General features: G+C 38.5%; 1 protein-coding gene across 5 annotated transcripts in view; it reads right to left on the bottom strand.

The window, feature by feature from the left end:
• Positions 1–10,586: 10,586 nt before the first annotated feature.
• The window catches only part of NEBL (nebulette), a 395,768-nt gene continuing 387,269 nt past the window's right edge, over positions 10,587–19,085 (bottom strand). For 3 of the 5 annotated variants that reach the window (XM_055092459.2, XM_034930073.4, XM_055092458.2), the window contains exons 6-7: positions 17,771–17,877; positions 10,587–16,511 (exon numbers count right to left, since the gene is read on the bottom strand). In XM_055092459.2, coding sequence (XP_054948434.1) covers positions 16,335–16,511; positions 17,771–17,877 — 284 coding nt within the window. In that variant the 3' untranslated portion in view covers positions 10,587–16,334. The remainder of the gene's footprint in view (positions 16,512–17,770; positions 17,878–19,085) is intronic. The other 2 variants (XM_055092460.2, XM_003806692.5) reach the window with 1 other exon arrangement.

Here is a 19,085-nt window from a genome sequence, read left to right on the forward strand (position 1 = left end):
GGAAGCAAGTTCTCTTTCATAATTGCCAAGGGCATCCCTCACAAAGAGCCCCTTGTGGTCTCTGTTGCCATTTATTAACCACCTATTATGAGCTAAGTACTGTGCTACATTCTTTACAAACAAAATATACAACAATATGCATAAAACAGAAAGCTTATCTTCATGTAACAGAAGAAACCCAGTTATCAGAGTTAGATAATGCCTTCCCAGAAGCCAAAGGATAATGATGGTCTCATTCTTCGCATTGTAGCTTGGCAAACCAAGGCTTGTTTGTTCTTTTCTTCCACATCCATCTACGATAATAAGCCACCATACACGAATTTGCAGACAGCCAGCTGCTCAACATACCAGAAACTATCTTACTAAAGTGAGAGTAAGTTTAAACAATGAAGATAATTAATGGATGTTCTGTTTCTTTACTACGTTGTGTTTCCTTATTGAGTACTCTACAGTTCCAGCTCTGTATCACAGTTCTCTGCATTATGGAAGAGTAGATATAAAAAACTGAAAACAAGTCATATTGGTTTGGGACAAGTAGGAACTGTACTTTTGCACAAATCAACACTGGTTTGGTGGCTACACTCAATAACTGGGTAGAGAGAGGATCCAGTAGTGACACAAGAAGATGAACCAATTGTACAGCCTCAGTCCTTCATCTCCTGGGAGGTAGAGTCCCTGGAAGCACTTATTGCAAAGACATAGGAATAAGATGCAATGTATAAAATGTAAGCTGAGATGTGACATCCTGTGACCAAAACCAGACATTGTGAGAGTGGAAAGAGGAGGTTCCAAGGGTGCCTTGAAGGTGGGAGCAGGGTGGGAGATGTAGAGTAAGGACGTGTCTGCGTTTCTTGTTGTGTTAATGCACACACTGGTGGTGGGCTCCCTCTAGAGTGGGCACGAAGCGAAATGGATCCTGCAACATTGACTCTAACTCCATAGAGAGGGGAGAGATACCTGCAGATGGGATGTGTGGAAGACGGTCCTTCTGGAGACTGTAACATAACAACAGTGATGTGGGGCATGCAATAGCGGATGCCCAGCTCAAGATCATTGCCAAGGGTTGGAGTCAGAGGAGAGACACAGGGGCCCAGTCTAGCTCTGGAGCTGAGCTTCCTGAGGCAGGGTGGGGCAACAGGAAAGACTTGAGAGTCAAAAGTCTAAGTCCCGGGCTCTTATTCTAGCTCTGTAATTAACTTGTTCTGTGACCTTGAGCCAATTGCCTCACCTTCCTTGTTCTGTTTCTTCATCTTTCACATGTCTTCCTTGGGCGCTCAGAAAGTCCCTCCATTCCTAATGCTCTCTTTACTCAATCCCTTCCAAGGTAGCTTGGTTGTGTGTGGCCACCCACGGGGACTGATTTGTTTTATTATTATTATTTTTTTGAGACAATCTTGCTCTGTTGCCCAAGCTAGAGTGCAGTAGAGCAATCTTGGCTCACTGCAACCTCTGTCTACTGGGTCCTAGCCATTCTTGTGCCTCAGCATCCCAGGTAGCTGGGATTACAGTCATGTGCCACTATGCCCAGCTAATTTTTTTGTACTTTTAGTAGAGATGGGGTTTCTCCATGTTGCCCAGGCTGGTCTCAAACTCCTGACCTCAAGCGCTCTGCCCGCCTCAGCCTCCCAAAGTGCTGGGAGTCACTGTGCCCAGCCTGATTTTTTTATTCCTGTTGTGAAAGTTGTCAGAATGAAACTGAAATCACTGATGTTATGGAAATCCTGACAAATAGAGCTGCGAAAGGATATGAAGGGAGGGATCTCAGGTTTGTATGCCTGATAATTAAAAAACTCTACAAAACCACAACCTTGCACAAAGGCCACTGCAGCCTAACACAAAAAATACTTCTGCAAGAACATGTGTCCAGCAACTGCCTGTCAACCTGGGGCTGGTGTCATCCTTGTTTTTGTTCTCAGTAGCCAAGGATGATTATTTCAAAACAACTATGTAATCTTCCTCATTTCTGCCTTTAAAATCCATTGGCTTTCTCTCCCTCCCCAAATATGCACAAAGTTTACTATAGCATGCAGATTCCCATTACAGTACTCTATTCCAAAATAAATATCTTTTTCTTTTAAAGAGACTCTCTGTTAGTTATTTGGGTTGACGTTGTTATGGGATAAACTGTGCACCCCCTTAAAATTCATATGTTGAAGCCCTAGGATCCAGCTTTCAGAGTGTGACTATATTTGGAGATATGGTCTTTAGAGAGATGATTAAGGTAACATAAGGTCATAAGGGTGGGCCCTAGTCTAATATGACTGGTGTCCTTATAGGAAATTAGGACACAGGTACAGAGAGAAGGCCTTGTGAAGACACAGGGAGAAGACAGCCATCTGCTAGCCAAGGAGAGAGGCCTCTGAAATAACCGGTCCAGCTGCCACCTGGTTCTCGGACTTCTAACCTCACTGTGAAAAAATACATTTCCATCCTCTTTTGTACTCAGTTCCCCTCTGGGTTTTCCTTTCTATTTATATTTTCTCCCACTTAGCAACCTTAAACACTCATGGGCAAAGTCCACATTGTGCCCTCTCCCCATACCTCAACACAATTATCTTTCTCCCTCTGATAGGGTTTGGATATTTGCCCCTTCCAAATCTCATGTCGAAATGTAACCCCCCATATTGGATGTGGGGCCTAGTGGGAGGTATTTGGGTCATGTGGACAGATCCCTGACAAGTGTCTTGATGCCATCCTCACAATAATAAGTGAGTTCTCAGTCTATGAGATCACCCAAGATCTGGTAGTCTGAACGAGCATGGTACTTCCCGCCTCTCTCTCTCTCTTGCTCTTTCTCTCGCCATGTAACATTCAGGCTCCTCCTTCACCTTCCAACATGGTTGGAAGCTTCCTGAGGCCTCAACAGAAGCAGATGCCTGCACCATGCCTCCTGTACAGCCTGAAGAACCATGGGCTAAAATAAACCATTTTACGTCATCAATTACCCAGCCTCAGGTATGCCTTTATAACAACCCAAAATAAACTAACGTTCTCCCTCTCTTTCTGTTCTATAACGCACAGCAAATGTATATGGAGAAATGAAGCCATTAACATGCAACATACACAAAGCAGTGTCTGTAACTAAAAGAGTACACATGAAAACGAACACACACAATGGCATCCAATGCCAGGAAGGGTTTGGTGAAACAGACACTCACATAAACTGTTGGTGGGAGTATATATTTGAGGAAACTTTCTGGAGGTTAATTTGGCCACATACATCAAAAGTTTTAAAAGCATTCATACCCACATGCTGAATATCCCAGGAAAGAAAATGAAAGATGAGGAAGTTGGGTGGGGGGAGGAACTGAACTTCCAATGGCCAACTTCACTAGAAATCACAGAAATGAAAATGTGTGAAAGAGGAACACTCTATTAATGGTAGGTAGCTAAATTGGTTAATCTTGCCAAGAGACAAATTAATAATCATTATTAAAATCTTAAAATTATATTTTCCTTTTGCCTCAGCAATCTCATTTTAAGGAATTTAGCCCAATGAAATAATAATGAAAGTAATAGTAAGAACATATTTACTGCAATATTTTAAGAGGGAGATTATCTTTTCTAGTATTTTTATTTCCATAGGTTTTGGGGGAACAGGTGGTGTTTGATTATATGAAAAGTTCTCTAGTGGCGATTTGTGAGATTTTGATGCACCCATCGCCCGAACAGTATACACTGAGCCCAATTTGTAGCCTTTTATCCGTCACACCCCTCCCACCCTTTCCCCCAAGTCCCCAAAGTCCGTTGCATCATTCTTATGTGTTTGCATCCTCATAGCTTAGTTCCCACTTACGAGTGAGAACATACAATATTTGGTTTTCCATTCCTGAGCTACTTCATCTAAATGTCCAATGAGAGGGTTAAATAAATAACAATTTGTCCATATGATGGAATCATTTACAAAAATGATTTAATGATCACAGAAATTTTTCTTATACAATGTTAAATGGGTAAAAAGTACAAAAATTTCTATAAGTATTGCTAAAAATGTATGCATGTGTGTAAAAATACTCTGGAAAAATATTCATCAACACCCACAATTCCTGATCATGAATCTCCTCAAGTATTTTTTTTTTTCTTCTCTGTACTCTTCTGAATGTTCTCCAGTAAGGCGCGGTTACTTTAAGTAGAAAAGCAACACATCATTTTAAAAATGGAAAAATAAGCCAGGCACGTGGCTCACACCTGTAATCCCAGCACTTTGGGAGGTCGAGGTGGGTGGATTGCTTGAGTCCAGGAGGTCTAGACCAGCCTGGGCAACATAATGAGACCCTACCTCTACAAATTTTTTTTTTAAATATCAGGCAGGCATGGTGGCACACACCTGTAGTCCCCACTACTCAGCGAGCTGAGATGGGAAGATCACTTGAGCCCAGGAGTTTGAGGCTGCAGTGAACCATGGGCACACCACTGAACTCCAGCCTGGGTGACAGAGTGAGACCCTGTCTCAAAAAAAAAAAAAAAAAAAAAAATGGCATGGGAAGGAAAGAAAAGGAAGGACAAAAATGAAGCACACACACTTGAGAAAGGGACGATCTATTGCAACATGCCACAAATCTGCCTTACAGGCCCTCGTCTGAGCCCTGCTGGCATCATGTGTAGCATCACATGTGGAAGAAATATGTATTAGATGTTTAAGAAATCCAAGTTAAAATGCCATTAAAAAAAACAGATTAGAAGTCCCAAGGCAATCTAACTGCCCAGTCTACAAGAGGACCAGATGGCAGCCTAGAGCGCCATACTATACTCTACTTGGGAAAAGGAAGTACTGGACTTGGAACAGGAGAAGATATTCTGACTTCCTATCCATCCCGTGAAGACCTTGTTCTTCTTTTATCTTAATTTGCAGATGCAGAGTCTTAAAGAAAATGAGACACTGACTTCCTGGCCTGAGATAGGAGAGTCTAGACTCCATCAAGACTTCTGCTACTCCAAAGCATCCTTGCTGTGGTTTGGGTGATCAAAGTCAGGCCACTGCTTGGGATCACGCTCCTCAGGGCATGTAGCTGGGCTGATGACCCTACCGGGACATTAAAGGAAAAAGAAGGGCAGCTTCAGACAGGCGCTCATTCCTGTCCTCCCTGTATTAGGTAGATTTGGAGTATAGCATGGGAAGCAGAGTGGGGGACGGAAGGGACACGACGGCAAAAGACAGAGAGGGGAGCTGGGGTTTTATCTGCCCTTCAAATCAAGTGCCATTTGACTAAGTTCCCAGTTGGCTCAGGTCCTCGTCTTCCAATCTGTAAAATGGCACACTTATGCGATGTCCTCCTGAAGGTGGGGGTGGACTAAAGCTCCCCGATTGCCTGAAAACCCGTGAGTCTGAGTAATGTGCCTGGAAGTGGAGAGATACTGCTGGCCGAAACTCATCTGCCTCAGTAGTATTCAGCAGAAAACAGAGGGTCTGCTCAGTTTCCCTCTGACTTCCACAAGTTTCTCAAACATAAAAAAAAAAAATCGACAAGTGGCTGAGGAATCATAGAATCCTAAAATCAAGGAATGTATCCCTTGATACATTCCATAATGCATGAAGTCAATTTTCAGCATTTCCCCAGTGCTTTCTAAATCAAGAAAGGCTAAGCTACAAAACAGAGTGCAGCATTATTTTGGAGACATCACTAAACTACAAAGGCATGAGAAAATAAATAAGGACGACGTGCGGAGATTCTACTTCCTGATTCTGAGATAATTATTATTAATAAGTAAGGAATAATAACTTCCTGATCCTAAAATAATTTTGAAAGATACATTTCCGCTTGAAACTAAAACTTTGACTTTTTCACCGAAGTGAGATATTCGGAGTTTCAGGTCTGCCTTGGCTTCAAATGTTTTCTTCCTTCTCTTCTCTGCCAAAGATGATCCCGTCCCACAGATAATCACTTACCTGTCAGGGTCACCTTCGGCATTAAGGCTTCTTACTTACTGCTAAGCCCCATCCTCCCCAGTGGATCATAATCCAGCTCTTTGATCTGTGCATGAATATCATTAAATTGACTCTGTCAAATTCTTAAAGGTTATGTATATTATGAAACTACTATTGAAGCATCTCAGTGACAATCAAGTAACTTATATCAAGACCAGAAGCCCTGTTCAAAGCTCTGAAAATGTTTTAGTGTTTTCCAAACATGAAACCTTTGAATGATCCTAAGAGGCTGCACAATATAATTATAGTTCTCATACCATAAATATGTTTTGTTTGCCGGTTTTGAAAATAAATCATCCCAGGGACCCAACCTCCTACCCAACCTCCACGTCTTTCTAGGATGTAAATCACAGAAGATGGAAAAATCCCCCCTGAGCCTGCTTCCTGTTTTTCCAGCTAGAGGATGGTTACAGGCAAGAGCCACATTGAACTGCTGGAGCTGTGGCCCAGACACCCCTGGAAGGAGGCTTGGCAGGTGAAATGCACAAAACAAGTTTATCCTGCAAGATTTTCAGGCTCCTTTCCTCCCAGTCCCACTGAGATGAACATAAACAGTGGAAATATGACTTGTGAATAAACCTGAGTTACAATATAGATGTGACACTACAGTTAGATCATAAGAGCTAACTTTTTAAAAATGTTTACAAAAATCAACATACCAAAAAGATGTAGAGGTCCAGAAATCATTTTATGTAGCACTGTTGGAAGCCAAAAAATTTCTTTCGAAAGAAAGAAGTACATGCAACCAGGAAACGTTTGTAAATATCAATGAGTTTTCCTACAACAAGCATTTTGTTAGGCATTGACTATGGGAATCAAATATGTCCAAAATATTCCCAATTGTTAATTTAAATGGCCCAAGGTAAAGTGTGCAAGCATACAGTTAGACTTTTAAAGGAGGCAGGTGTTCAAAATTCTTGCTAGAATTCTGTAAACAAAGCTGTGACTTACCTCACAGCAAGGATGTATTCTAAATAATTACAAACAACTTTCTTGCACTGCAAGTTATTTTTCTGTATGTTGCCCAGGTATTGTAGCATATCTAACTCATACCACGCATTAGATGAGAATGACAATCCCTGAATATGTTATATCTAAAATGGGAGAACACAGTATTTTTAATCAGACTGTACCATAATAAACTCCAGTAAGCGCACGCTGTCCCAAAATATTCAGGGAGGAAGTAAGGATACACAGGAAAGCCTATGTAATAACCAATCATCCAAAAAAGGGAAGTGAAGTATTCCACATCTGTAATGCTTTGTTTATATAATTAACTCTTTGCAACCTGCTGAATCTTATTAAAGTGAAATAAGTCATAATTCGAATAATAAAAGGGTGTGCTGACACATAAATTTGTCCATATGCATGCACTGACTTTTGTCCACAAGGAATTTAATGGTATTAAAAATACAAACCCGAGCATTGCTACTGAAATTAAAATTTGGGAGAAGACTGGAGTATTTCTGTCACTAACTGCTGGTGACTACATTTTCCCATGTGTCTCATGCTTACATGAACTTGGATGGCTCTCAGGGCTCAAATAGCAGTTCCTCAAAGAACTCTTCCAGGCCCTCCCTCCTGAGTCCACAGATCGTGGGTCCCAGCTACAAGGACTCGGGGCACAGTAGGCTTCCCTTTCATGACATCTCTTAAACTGTAATTAAGTAATTAATTGTATAAGTATATAATTAGTCGTTTGATGTCAGTCTTTCCCTACTAGTATGAAAGCTTTATGAAGAAAGTGCCTGTGTTCTGTGCCTTGAATCAAGCAAACACTGAATAATTATATGTCGAATGAATAAATTACAATTACTGTTTCTTCTGTTTTCATCAAGAGCCGTCACTGAGTAAGCCTGGAAGAATTAAGTACTTCTGAATAAAGCTCTGCTAAAACAACTCCGCTTTTATCATCAGAGCCATGACACTCTCTAAGGTGGTCTCTGCTATCCCCTTCTTCTTTGCCAAACATTCAAATATGAGTGTGAACATTGTCTAAAGCCCCAAATCCTTCCTTTGTACATATGTACTAGTAAAAGTGAAATTCATTTGATATTAGTTATTGATGCCCTTCCCAGGGCCCGGGGAAACAACTTCTAACTACTAAAGTGATTTTAGATAGGATATATAAATAACATATCATAAAGCAAAACAGTAAAATTTAAAACAACTCTGTGACATTTTAACATAATGTAATCAGCATTTCAATCACATTTTCTATATAGTGGTTTGTTTGGCGGGGGGGGTACATTGTGCAACTCTCCTGCTTATCCATAAAATTTGTTCCTTGTCAAAATGTTATTTTTTTACTTTGTCAGATATGAAAACTATGAAGCCAGGAATGGTGAAGCATGCCTGTAACCTCAACAATTTGAGAGGCTATGGCAGGAGGATCGCTTGAGCCCAGGAGTTCAAGAACAGCTCTGGCAACATAGTGAGACCCCATCTCTACAAAAAATAAAAAAAGATTAGCTAGGCACAGTGGTGTGTGCTTGTAGTCCCAGCCACTCAGGAGACTGGGAGATCAAGGCTGTAGTGAGCCATAATTGTATCACTGCACTCCAGCTTGGGCAACAGAGCAATACACTGTCCCAAAAATGTATAAGTAAATAATAACCCTATAATTTGTGCTAATGGATGTATATGGCTGCTTTGTTAGTCTAAGTCTCTGATTGCTTATAAGCCATAGAAAGCCTTTCAAAGGCACCTCCAGGAAACCTTATGTACAAGTGTGGAAAGGAACGTAGGATTTGGCCTTGTTGGGGGCCCTAAGGGCACACAGGACAGCAGAGGAGGTGGCCTCCTGGGTGGGCGAGCTTTGCATGCCTGGGATGGAGAGTGGGTACTCCTTGGGCAGCAGGAGCTGATGTTCCCTCGTAAGGGGACCACCATTAACAAGAATCGGTTTCTCCCGGGTACTCCTTGGGCAGCAGGAGCTGACGTTCCCTCGTAAGGGGACCACCATTAACAAGAATCGGTTTCTCCCGCGGCCCTGTGACTCCTCCACTGCCAGCCACCTACTTTACTCTGTCTATGCTAAGTATCTTTTCCCCCATTTCATGAGTTCTTTTACTTATACTTTCTGCTTACTCACAGCTTAGGCTTCCTCCTGACTTCTTTCTCTACGTTTTTTAATCATACAACCTGAGAGCCAACTTGCTTTCCCTCTTGAACTCAGGCCTCTTCAGGAGGATCTGAGCAGGTTCAGCCACCACCATCTCTGTTAGGCAAAGTCCTTGTGTAGCCCTGCAGAGTCACCTCATTCCAATCAGCTGGGACCAGGGAAGTGAGAGCATGTAGGACAGAGCATGGTTATCCACAAAAATTAATGAAAAAGTTAGTTGGGGCCACATAGCCTTGGACAGTAGCCCTCTGGAAAAAAAGGCAAGAAGTGTGACTGTCTTGTGTTAAGAATCAGAAACTAGTTCCCTTCAAGAGTGATCTGATGACTCAATTTGGGATGCAGAAAAGTTTCCTCTTTCCTCAGGTAGAATAACAGGAGTTTAGATGTTGTCCATTTCTCTATTTTAGTTTACTATTCCCTTTCATGTTTGCTGCTCAAAACAGAAAAGGAACTAGGGGGTGGGGGGCAGGGGAAGCTACAAAGATTAAAATGCCAAACGTAAACACAAAATCAGCAACTAGACTCTTGGTTCTAACATTGACTTTTCACCTTTTGAATCCATTTTCTCATTCTGCTTTTTTTTGTCAGAACTCTGCAGCCGCCAAATACAAATATAATAGACAAAGGCCTGAGAATTTTGCTTAGAATGACAGAAAGGAGCTAAAGTTCACAACTGGACCATATCCAGTTTTCTGCCACAACAAAACTCATATTCAATCCCTCTGTGTAGGAGAAGCATATATTAGCCCATTTTCACACTACAATAAAGAGCTGCCTGAGATTGGGTAATTAAAAAGGAAAGAGGCTTAATTGACTCACGATTCAGAATGGCTGGGGAGGCCTCAGGAAACTTACAATCATGGTGGAAGGCGAAGGGAAAGCAAGGCGCTTTCTTCACAAGGTGGCAGAAAGGAGAATAAACAGAGGAGGAACTACCAAACACTTAGTAAACCATGAGATCTCGTGAGAACTCACTATCACGAGCACAGCATAGGGGAAACCGACCCTGTGATTCAATTACCTCCACCTGGTCTCTCCTTTGACACGTGTGGATTATGGAGATTATAGGGATTACAATTCAAGATGAGATTTTGGGTGGGAACACAGCCAAACCATATCAAAGCAGATTATATGAAGAGAAAAAAAATTCCCCTTTTACATACTTTTTAGTTTATTATATATTTTTGTAGAAACTTATTTTGGTAGAAAAGTTGTTTGGTGCGCATGTCATAGTTACCTGTAAAACCTCACAAACGTTTAAGATAATAAAATTATAAGCACAGTCTATTTAAAAGCTAAATTATTTTTTGTCAGAAAAAAAAAATCTAAGGTATTCATTTCCTCTGTGGCCTGGGTTACAAAGAGTAAATTTATAATTGAATGGAAAAAAAAAAGTCTCAGAGGGAAAAAAGGTAGTGAATTCTTCAAATAAATAACTGTGCTGTCTTGTGATTTCAAATACAGTGTGCTTGATTCATAATACTATTAAAATATTCATTTCATACTTATGGAATATGAAAAACAGAAAATCCAATATTTGGAAGAAGTGTTTATTCTATGAGCAGATGTCATCCGCAAAGTTTATCAATTTACAGTTAGGAAGGATTATGAGCCAAAGAGAAAGTTTTACAAAATAATACAATAAGACTAGCATCCAAATCGCATAGATTTATATGAGAGTGAAAAATAGGGACTCACTTTTTCAATTATGGGAAGCGTAGGGGGGGAGAAAAGCAATTGTGTTCTGTGATAAATGAGCCTTTCTTAGCTGAGAAATCAGTTGCTTCCCATTTTATGTACTCAATTTGTGCACTTTCTATTCTATGCTCCAAACCATTTCTTTCATCTTATGAATAGAAGAAAATTAGAATTGTACTATTGAGGACATATGAGGAATTTATTCTTGAAATAAATTAACTACAATGATGCATTGTTGCAGTACTTTGATATAAAATCAGAAAGATACTGAGCTTGGAGAAGCATAATATTGTTATCACTTACAACTAAGTTTATTTGGGGGAGGAAAATATCTTGACTGATTCACCAATGTAAATGCACTGAAGGCAGCACACACCTCTGATGCGATTTGATGTGAGTTGTCATGTTAAATCTCAGACCCGGGGTATTATTAGGGTGCATTGCTTGCATCTAACAACCCATGCTCCAAGAAACCACGGTGAGAGCCAAGAAGTGAACCATTTTTTTAATATCCTGCATTTATTTAAGCAAACCAAATGTGTAGAGATAGGAAATTAATGTGTTATAATGTTTTACAAATACAGAGAGAAAACACAGAATATTAAGACCCTGAAGAGAGTGCATTTGAGAACGCAGTTCTATCATAGGAGACCACTTGCAGGGAACACATTAAAGCCATTGCTGACACAGCCATCTGTCATTCCTGGTTTGCCGTCACTCAAGTAGTTTCAATAGATAAATCGGTGATTTGCTTTTAAACAAATATTAATGATTAGGGTAGCCTTGAAGGGTTTGTAAGTGACTGTACTATACAATGTGATGGTAGGCTTACTGTGTCATTTCAATGCTGTTGTACATTATGCAGGGGAAATAATGTCTTATTACACATTAACTGCGACATCCACTAAAATGTGAACTAGTTTGCATAGGTTAGTCCTTTGGGCAGCACGATGTTGCTCTAGTCCACCAAGGCTTAAAGATTCACAGTGTAGAGGAAAAAAATATGAATTAAAGCATTTCTACTAAAATATATTTTAATAGCTGGTGTTAACAATTTGCATAACAAAAGCCAAATTATATTAGTAACATTGTAACATTCCGTGAAGCCCCTTCATTTGGAAAACATTCAATGTTTTCTTCAAAACTGTTACACTCTCAAAGTTAGTCTCGCAAATTAATCATCAACCACAATTCTACATATTTTGAAGCAAATAGAAGCCAAACTGTACAATGGTTCAATTTTGATCACAGGTCAAACATCAAGTTTCACATCATGCCTGTAATAGACTTGGTGCTGCTTCCTAAATGCTCAGCAATTCATTGCATGGACACTGGAGAATGGGACTGTGATGCAGTTTTCTCTTTTCCTTTAAAGTACATCATTCTTAACAGCAACTGGATTACAAAGAAGTGATACTATGCAAACTGGATACCATGTATCAAGCACAAAAAATCCTATGGCATTCCCAGGAATATACTGAAGTCATACAGACAACTGAGAAAATTTGCTCAAAGATTCTTCCAAGTTTATGGGTTCAAGTAGTCTAAGCATCACAGAATAATAACCACAGAAGCAACATACAATGCCTTGACTTTTTTGATCAATAGTTGACAGCTAGTTGCGAGGAAAGGGTCCAAAAGGCATGGAATACTTCAGAGACTTTTATTTTAGCATCCTTGTTAGTTTACATAGCTTCTTACTTAACTAAAAGCTCTCCCACCTCCATATCACCTTAACCAAAACAACCACAATCTAGCCACTTTTAGATTATCAGAAGCAAATCGCTAAGGTATAATTAATTTATGAAGTGAAGTTCATCTTGTGTAGTGAATCCAGCCTCACAATTATTCTATCTTACAATAGGCATTTTAAATCCCAAATCTAAAGTTAATGTTTATATAGCTCAACTCTATATAAATCCACAAAGAACCTTTCAGAAATAGATGGAAGAAGTCGGCATTTTCTAAAGTTCTAAATCTTTAGAGATAAAATACAATCAGCTAACACCTTTAATATCTGAGGAGCATCCCACTTCCCTACCACAAAAATATCAATCATGTGTAATAAAATATTACTATAGAATAGGCAGCAACTTGCTTGCTTGGTTTTCTTTCCAAGACCATACTAGACAAACAAGAGTAATCAAAAAGGCACCTATATTTGTATATATCTGTATTACAGTTTTGGTATATCTTTTATCCACTTTCTGTAGGGATGTGTTATTAAAGATCACACACATTTTTTTCATCTTTTATTGAAAACATTCCACTGGAGATGGATGAACCTGAAAACGAGGTACATCCCTTGAACTTCCACTATCTTTTTAGAAAAAGTCTTGTTCCTCATTCCCAGAGTGCTGTCAAGCTCAGCATGGAGAGGATAAGGAAAGACTGTGGCACATTGGAAAAACCAGATCTGCATCTTCTTCAAGAAATAAACCCAGTGGACAGAGAGGGGCTGGTCTAATCTTATCCATATTCCTACAAGGTGCTTGTGGAAACTGTGCTTACAAATGCCTGTGTGGTGTATGGAGGTCGAGGAGACCTGGGATCATCAAGAGCCTCCTCCATGGGCAGTTGATAACCAAATAAATATTTCAAACTGGGCTACACTGCAAGTGTGTAAACAATAACAAGAAGACATGAAGGATTCATTTTGCCATAGGTTAGAAATAGAAAGCTTTCTAGAGAACAAGAATTATTAGTAAAAACATGTACTACAAAAGCTTACAACAAAAGCAATATATTGTGTTGCTATACTTTGCTCAAGAGAGAGAGGATCCCTATACAGCTTTGTTTTCAGAACCTTTTAAAAGTGTATCAAACTGTTCCTTGTGCTTCTGTCAGGCTTGAGAACACATCAAACTTTAGAAAGTCAGGTGCATGCTCTCTGTGCTTGGACATTTACACAGTCATCTTTAACTCAATTTTTAAAATCTTCTTTAGCTGTCAGCTTCATGCACGAGATACCTGTTGCCAAATCGAAGGTGGGAGGGAAGCACGTGGAAAGTGGAAAAGTTGTTCAGGCATGTCATTTTTTTTTAAATGATGCTTTTAAAAATAGCACTTTGGTTTTATACATATATTTTTCCAATATTTCTCCTGAGATGCTTAACATCCTGACAAGCTTTATTAACAACTGCCAAATTATGGCCTGAAAAGCATGCAACATCTTGTTCAGTTTTAGTCTTCATTGTAAAACAACTACCCTTTAGTTAAATTCTGATCAGATCTTAATTCCTAAAGGCTTGAAGCAGAAATATTTTGCTATGCAAACATTATTATGTGAAGCTTAAAATTTTAGGAGACTTATTCCTCAAATATGTATTGACTTTTATGCTCAGTGAATCTGGTTTTGAAATTGGTGGATGAAATTACTTTCCTGATTACAAGCATTATTTCAAGTCAGTTTTCATTGCGGTTCCTATGCTATTTATCCAAAATTGTACCTGTCCTATATTTAGTCTGAAAATTTAATCAACAACTACTCTTTCTTATAATCACAAAAGAAAATGGCCTGCCTGGGTGAAATGTAAATATATACTTAGTAAAATAAAATTGAGCAGGTATTTTATCCTCAGTTTTAATGACAGATTTTTTTGCAAAAATATTGCAAGTTCAGTTTATTTTTGTAGGTTTGTGTACAATGTACCAAAACAGATATGGGGTTTTATCACTTTAATCACGACTGGCCATTTCAGTGAGAGAAAACCAGCCAAACCCCCTTAAAAGAAGTCTCCAGTTATTTGCCTGCATTTATTTTTTCAACTTTATGTCAGTGACATATAGATGCAGCTTCAGTGTGATAAAGCTTATTTACTCTTTTAGCCTAATAAAATGAAATCACAGATTTTCAAAAGCATGTGCTAACTTTCTAAAGTGGAAATAAATTAGCTTTGGCCTTTGGACTAGTAAACGTTTCCTTAAAAGATGTTTTACAGGATGTTTTGTTAATTTCCTTGAATATAACATTAAAGGCAGATATCCCCAAGACCCATACATTTTAGTACTTTTTTGCAATTTTGCTTTTTCGGTTTTATCATAACTGTGAAGTCAGACCCTAAGTGAATGCTACCCTGTTGCAGGTCACAGTAAAGGGCACAATCAGAAAAACACAGGGTTGCCGATGGGTGCCAGTGGCTTGGTGACCTGGACTGCAGACTCTGGATGAAATTTCAAGACCCACCAGCAAGGGCTAGCAAAAGCCTGCAAAGTCACTTATTCGAAAATCAAAACATGGCAACAATTTCTTTCTTAGAGAACAGGCTCTTGGGCCTGTACTGAAAAATCTCTGATGACATTCCTGTTTCATTCCCTTAAAAATGATTTAGAAAATAAAAGCAAAAAAAATGGAAAAGGACATCTTTGATTAACCAGTTTTGGTGGCTAGATTTCCATTCCAGAATTTGAATACCATTTTCCAAAAGAAGACACCAGATCATCTCTGTATGGAATTGGTAACTTTGTTTGCTGAGTATTTTTCCAGTCACACTCCAGCTTCCATTGCTTCACTGGCTTCTGTTACATTTTCTTCACTTTGAAATCAATGGTGGCATTAAGTTAATCAAAGCTGTTCAATGGAACACCTAAATCGCTTGTTTACTAGAGTATACATGTTATTTCCTAAGATGTAAATCCTTCAAAACTAGAGTGCGATGCAGCAGGAAAATCTCAAGCATCTTTTCAAAGTATGTTTTTCTGATGAGCTGGCGACTAGAGGAAGAAAGGGCTTTTAGGTATCAGTCAGTCACCCTTTTTGCTTCAATAATAGGAACGCGCAGTGCAGCTGCCTATGTTACAGAAGCTTGAATCTACATGACATGCAACAGGGTAAATGCTACTAGGGAAATTATATCAATGACATTATAATTTGCCCTTTGCAGAGTAGCTGTGAAGTTATTTGGTCCTGACATTCTGTGGAACTGAGCATAGACTTGGGTCCATAGAATATAAATAGAGAGTAGGAGATGCCTTGGTACAAATGAGAAATAAATAGATCCCAGTCAGCCTAGGGAACAAGAAATTTCTCTGTTTAAAAGTTTCTAGATCCCTAAGGCCACCAGTCAATATAATTTTAACCAGACTGTCCTTCTGCCACTGTTTACACTTATTATATTGGGCAATTTTCACTAATATTGGAAATTGCCTCATGACTCAAAAGCAAAATGGGTTTGAAATTATTGGCTGCATTACAGAGTTAAGAGAATTGGCTTGGGGTGATTCCAAAGTGACAGCTAAGAAGTTTCAAACACACGCTACGTTTAAGGGACAATCAACTTCTCTATTAAAGTCTACAAAAATACATTTCCCAGAAGGGTTCAATAGCCAATCAAAGGAAACCATGAACACAATTAGCAGCACCAGGTATCCAGACACAATGATTTTTGTTTGTAGGAATTACTGAAAATGCTGCTGTTTTCAGCCCAGAGGTCATTCCTTCTTCCTGGTACCTGTGTGTCTAATTGTCAAAGGAAGGATACATCATTGTAAAATAATGGCCAAGTTGTCTTAAAAGTATCTTCTATCTTTTAAAAAGATTAGGTTTGGGATACATTAGAATAAAGCTCAAAGGGCAGGGAGAAATAATTAATTAACAAACTCAATGTAATTCGCTGGGAGCATTCCTGTTCTCCCTGTTCTCTGCACTGTGCCGTACATCCAGCCATCGTCAATGGGCTGCACGTTGACAATGTAGTCGCCGTCTCTAAAGGAGACCTCGTCTTCATCCTGGGCACTGTAATCGTACATGGCTCGGTAGGTCCTCTGAGAAAGGAAGAAGGGATTATACGATGAATGTCGAAATAGCTACAGCCACAAATTCCAATCACAACACACCGACCCACACATAAAGTAACTATTAGGAATGTTTTCAAACACATGTATCTCTGGAAATCTGTAAACCTAGCATCTCATTGTGCTGATCTCAAGTTTACTAGTCTAGCAAATAGCTTAATATTTTGGAACAGGGATAGAAAAGTCACTAAATACGACAGCTAGCCCATCAAAAAGTAGGCTTTGAAATAATAAAGCCAAGTTCCCCCCAACTTCAGATAACCCCAGAAGCCTTAGATAATATGTGATTTCATATTCTTCAGAGAACAAAACTCGTCATATATCAGAGAAGTCCAAATCTCTCCTGGCAATGTACTTTTCTTAAGTTGATGTTAAAAATGTTCATTTCCTCTTAAAACTATGTAAAACAAATGAAAGAAAAAACTCATAACATACTCACTATATAGGTTTCTGTATCACTGTGAGAGAAATTTAGCATATAAGTGTCCTGAATGCTAAGGTACATACTCAATTGTACTTATTATATTATGATTATAATGAGTTTTCCTATATTTGTTTTTGTTTAAGGCTAAGCATTTAGCTAACATTAACATCAGACAATCTCAAAATCAAGTACATTCACAGACTGAGGACATGGCTGGGACCCAAAGAATTTTAGAGCGATTCAAGTTACTGGACAGTGTAGAAGAGTTTTCTAGGTGTTGAGGCAAAGACCAAGAGACTATGTTGAGGGCTTGTAGAAGCCAAGTATAACTAGCAAATGTTGAACACTTCTTCCAAGTTTTACACTGAATATATGAACCGGTTCTTCAAGATTTCCAATGGGGGATTTGAAGATATATTTTGGCCACATAATTTAGGCTTTTGTGTTCATTTTGATTAAGATGAACTTGTAAATACAACCATCAAATACCCATGCTCCTAAGGCATGAGTAAAGATCATAATCGGCTAGTACCAATCATGAAGTAACAACTAGGATACTGTACTGGTAGATTCTTTGTATGTTTTATTGTTTTATGTAATGCTTATTAATGCCTTCCTTTCTCAACAGTTTACCTCTGTAAGTTTTTTGCTTCCTTCAAAAGAGTTGTATAAATGGCAACACATCATCATTTATCTTTAAATGAAAATACCCAATATTCAATTCAACTCTATTCCACATGTATTTACATGCTTGAGGGGAAATGGGAAGACCAGATAAGGAGGAATGCATCAAATGGACACTTACTAGATTTGGTGAATGCTGCATTGATCTCATGGATGACACACTGGTCTGGTGCATGTAGCCATAGCCTTGGGAATGGCTTTGCTGATAGGCTCCGGGAAGAACAGGTGCTGCATGTTAAACATACACACACACAAAGATTCCTTAAAGTTAGCCTCGAAATACCCATCCCAAACCCTCAGAGTGATGTTATGCTCTGCTAGAAGCTTCTGAAACAAAATGCCTTTTCAGTGTTGTGAAATTTAAGTTGCAGTGTTATAAGTGATCTCTAGATTAGTAGAAATCTTAGTAATTGGGAACACATAAAGAAACTCAGCTTAGCATGCAGTTAAATATGCTTTAAATATTCTTGTGGCTCTATTGCAGATGCTCTGTTAAAAACATAAACAAAAATTGTCCATACTCCCTTAATGAAATCATGTTTTTATTCGACCATGTGATCCTTTTAGGCATTTTCCAAAAGAAAAATAAGAATTTTAAAGGAATTTAATGATAGAGTATAAGTGTTTTCACAGGGTATTTCTCATATAACAGATACTGTCAATATTTCAAGACATACAGCTGAATGTTACTTTTACAAAGACGGCAAACATAACGTATGTTTAGCAACACGTTTGTTCAGTAGTTAACAAAAAGTCCATACCCTTTAAAGAAACATTTACTTAGAATATATGAAGTCTTTATTTTACGAAGAAGTGATATTCAGCTGACTTATCAAGACTAAATAAGTCAGCTAAAAATGTTACAAAAGCCTGAGAAACCAAATCCTTAAAGAATTTCATAAACATTATTCTTCTATATTAAAAAAGTATCAAAATAGTATTCATTTAGTATGTGCTCTCCAAACCACTAATTATGACATTCAAAAGGCATAGTTCCTGTTTTGAAGAACTCGGAAATCTAGAGAAGCCAACACAGAAGCTAGATTTTAAAATCCCACAGAATCAGCAGACATATGCTTGTGTGTTTCTCTGTGAATGTGTTTAAGTTATCTGTGACCAGAAACATGAGCTATAAATGAGGGTATTTTCATAGCATGCCCTTCATTGTCTTTTGGATAATTTATATGCTACATTAGTAGAACTTATAGTCATATGTGCTATAAAATATATAATAGTTTGCCATTTTTGTTTAATCAGGTTGAGTATATAAAGTAATTATAATGGGTTGATTTATTCAGAACAGTTTTTATAATAAAAGAAATAAGATTTAATTCTGAGTGTTATGAATAATATTTTATAAGTAGAAAATTCACTCTAATAAGTGAGATCATCAATACTTTAAAGAAGTTTAATCATCAGAAAATTACAAATCATTT

This window comes from Pan paniscus, chromosome 8 (genome assembly GCF_029289425.2).
Source record: "Pan paniscus chromosome 8, NHGRI_mPanPan1-v2.0_pri, whole genome shotgun sequence".
Lineage (NCBI taxonomy): Eukaryota > Metazoa > Chordata > Mammalia > Primates > Hominidae > Pan > Pan paniscus.